A 3,505-nucleotide genomic window follows, 5' to 3' on the forward strand; every position below is an offset into this window, starting at 1 on the left:
GGGCACGGAGATCGTGGAGATCTCCGACGAAGAGTAGGGTAGGGTATGTTTTAGTTGATCTACATAGTATGTAGGTTTTCCCTCTTTTATATGGTTTGTATGGATTTAAGATTTCAAGTATGAGGTATTCGGATGTAGAGAACTTTTTTTAGGGCGGTCCAGTCATTGCCCATGGGCGTGCCCGGGACGCGTCTACAGGTGTTTGAGGCCCCGGATATGATGTCCATGGCTGTAGATGCTCTTAGGTTTTTTTAAGGAAAAAGCCTTCATGGCTAGCTTTATTAACTTAAACAATGCTTGCATCATTCGCTAAAAGACTGGAAATAAAATCCGAAGGTGAGTCCAACCACAAACTTGGCGGATCATCACGTTCATTATGAGCTAGCGCATGGATAACCATAAACCATATTAGATTCGCGATTGCAATGCTCTAATAAGACCTTTCCGAAATCACTTACTCCAGGGTCGACAAGTTTCCAGTATTGGATATGCAAAACTGTTGCCAATATATTCATGTTTCTGCATCCTAGGACATGCTTCTATCGTCGTCTACCCCACCTGTCCCACGGCCCCTCTCACCACGTAGCACAATCTGGAATTAAGATATCGGTGACCTTTCCCTCGCTGAAGTTAAGTTTTCGTTTTATAGTAATTTGCAAGCCTTGGTAAGGCCGCTCATCATTGCCCGGGAGGTACGTACGTACTTTATCGAAAGCCTCCAATTCAAGGATCATCTCATGTTTGTTGACTAGCGTATCTTTGGTAACCAGGGCTGCTTGATCTCCAACTGTTACTGTCCTACTACTCGTTTAAAGCACTCGTTGACTGAAGCCTCAAGTACTCCGCCATCAAAGCTGTGGCCGTCGGCTCTCTGACTTACGCACAGTCCCACACATTATCTGCGGCAAAATTGTGTGGCATGCCGTATCGATTCGCGCAGAATTGGTGCTGAGTATACCACGGATCACAACCGTAGACATCATGGCCGTAGGCTTCAGCGTTGTCGACAACGTCGACCGCAGTGGAGCGCGGGAGTGCTCGGCCGGTCCCTCCCAGCGGCTCAGCGGATGCCAATGCTTTGGCATCCAGTTCTCTTTCCCCTTTGGTCGTGTCATGTCATTTGACTAGTCATGCCTTTACATATTCGGTGCTGCAAAATTCTGTCTTTAGCCCATTGCGTCGTGCAAGTGGAACAAAAAACAGCTTGGATAGAAAGATATCCACAGAAGAAGAAACAACACGAGGAGTGGGAAAACAGATTCGCAACAAAGGTGTTGCCATTTTCCGTTACTGCTGTTCTGAAACATCTTAGGGACCACAACTGAACTAGCAAGTACTCCCTCTGTTTACAAATATAAGATGTTTTTAACTTTTTTGACGGGCACGTTTTAATGTGTTTGCTCACTCATTTCAGTTCGTATATAGACATATAGTTCATGTTAAAATATTTAAAACATTTTATATTTATGAACAGTGGAAGAAGTATATCATGATTGATGCAGCTCTGGAAATCAGAAAGTACATGCATCTGAGTTACTGGGATTACGATTACGCAGACGAATTCTTCTAGGAGAAGAACAACAAAATCACAACAGCCCTCTCGAATCAACAACGACGCCAAAGATACCTGAATAATCTGCCAACTTCGTCACACATCTCGTACCCTGTATATAGATTGGGCGTAATTTTGGTGTGCTCCCCGGTATTTGGTGCAAGGTTGAACGAAATACCTATGAGCACATGAAAAATACCCCAGTCTAAGCAGGTCGGTGTGTCTGCTAACACACGGGCGGCTCAATTATAATGTTCTTGCTTGTTAACGGCGGCGCCGCCGCTCAACTCGTTGTGATCTTGTCACCGTGAGCAGGACGCGGCCTCGCGGCGAGGCTGCGACCGCTGCTCTGCTTCCGCCATTTCCAGGAGTCGGCCGGCGTGCTGGGCAGCGGCGGCACGGCGGGGCGGCGGCACAGCCCGAACGGCCACCCCTCGCAGTCCCGGAAGCCATCCCACGTCGCCGGCGGGTCCATGTCCGTCAACGACGCCACGGTCGCCGCCCGGCTCGTGCTGCGCGTGAAGAAGCTCTTCACCGAGAAGAAGGCCTCGCTCTCCACGTCGCCGGCGTCGCTGCCCGCCTCCGCCTCCGCCTCTCCCTTCTCCTCCCCCGCCACGACGTGCTTCTCAGGGCTCGAGACCTTCTCCAGAACGCTTCTCGGGTCGAGCGGGGTGAAGAACCAGATGAAGGCGCCCGACAGAGCCGGCGAGTCCCCGCTGCACCTCGACTCCTTCCTCAGCTGCCGGTTCCTAATCTCGTTGAGTATCACCTGCAGCATCAACGCCAGACATATACTACTCTGCTGTTACTCATGACCTCAACCTCAAGTAAATTGAGCAAGAACATGACTATATCACGCTCTGCCGTTACCTGTTTCGTGTTGAGCATGTCGTCGTCGTCGTCCTCGCTGTCGTCGCCGGAGCTCCACCCGGCGCCGGCGATCCCGATGCAGGGGACATGGCAGTGCGCGTAGGTCTCCCTGATGAGGCAGGTAAGAGACTTGCAGTGGTTAGTGGCCGGAGGCCTGGGGTGGCGGCCGTGCGCCAAGCAAGGCATTGCTCCAGCCAACTGCAAGGGATCGATCGATCTGGTGGAGTTGCTTGTGGAACGCTCATGCGATCGGCGATGGATGCTTGTGTGTATGTGGCCTCTCCTCTGGTGAAGAGCGAGCGAGCGAGCGGTGCGTATAAATGGGATCTTGTCGCCGTGGCCGGCGAATGGGTTTTTCTTGGGCTGAGCGGGGATGGATGTGGACGCGCATGACAAGTGCCCCGCAACTTAAAAGGAGTGTAGGCTCTCAGATTGTATCGGAGGTCCGTGGCTAGATGGAGGGTTTATAATCCTTTGGGTTCAAGGCTAAGTAACAAATATTCGAGCTCAACAGTGTACTAGACATTGACCAAGTTTTTTTTTTGTTTTTTTTCTCAATTTGTATGCAATCATCATTTTTATAGGACTTGAAAAAAGATTCGGTTTCTAAAAAAAAAAAGTTTCAACGGCTATCTTATCCTTCATGGCATACATATTTTTCACCTTCAAACACTAACCTATTGCTGGGACCAAACCTGCCTACTTCCTCCGTCCGATGAAGAGTGTACATCTAGCTTTAAAATTTGTCCAAAAAAATGTACTTCTATCTTTTCAATGCACTTTAAAGTAGAAAAAAAATACTTCTCTCTCATCACACGGTAATCAAGACCAATAGCAATATACACATGGTCTTCTTAATTTCTACATGCATTTAGCTCATTGGGGGTTGGGTAATTAAAGAGGAGAGAGATGGTGGCTTGCACATTTCCAATGCATTTTTTACTCAACTCCATAATTTGTCCTAAAATTTCTAGATGTATACTCTTCACGGACGGAGTACATAGAAAGCACGAGATCAGACGTAAACCACTGCCCTCAACGATGAGCATTTAAGAAGAGATCGCCGCCCATAAGCCGATGCTG

General features: G+C 48.7%; 1 protein-coding gene across 2 annotated transcripts; it reads right to left on the reverse strand.

Moving 5' to 3' along the window:
* Nucleotides 1-1,445: 1,445 nt before the first annotated feature.
* Nucleotides 1,446-2,828, reverse strand: LOC123124902 (uncharacterized). 2 transcript variants are annotated; one of them, XM_044545452.1, is made up of 2 exons: nt 2,423-2,828; nt 1,446-2,346 (listed from the first exon to the last, which is right to left on the reverse strand). In XM_044545452.1, exons 1-2 carry the CDS (start codon nt 2,665-2,667, stop codon nt 1,836-1,838), a joined length of 756 nt encoding a protein of 251 aa, XP_044401387.1. In that variant the 5' UTR covers nt 2,668-2,828; the 3' UTR covers nt 1,446-1,835. The 2 variants fall into 2 exon arrangements, with proteins under 2 accessions (XP_044401387.1, XP_044401386.1); XM_044545451.1 differs by having other exon boundaries at nt 1,446-2,321; nt 2,423-2,818.
* Between the last annotated feature and the right edge of the window lie 677 nt (nt 2,829-3,505).

Source organism: Triticum aestivum, chromosome 5D (genome assembly GCF_018294505.1).
Source record: "Triticum aestivum cultivar Chinese Spring chromosome 5D, IWGSC CS RefSeq v2.1, whole genome shotgun sequence".
In the NCBI taxonomy this organism is placed as follows: Eukaryota; Viridiplantae; Streptophyta; class Magnoliopsida; order Poales; family Poaceae; genus Triticum; species Triticum aestivum.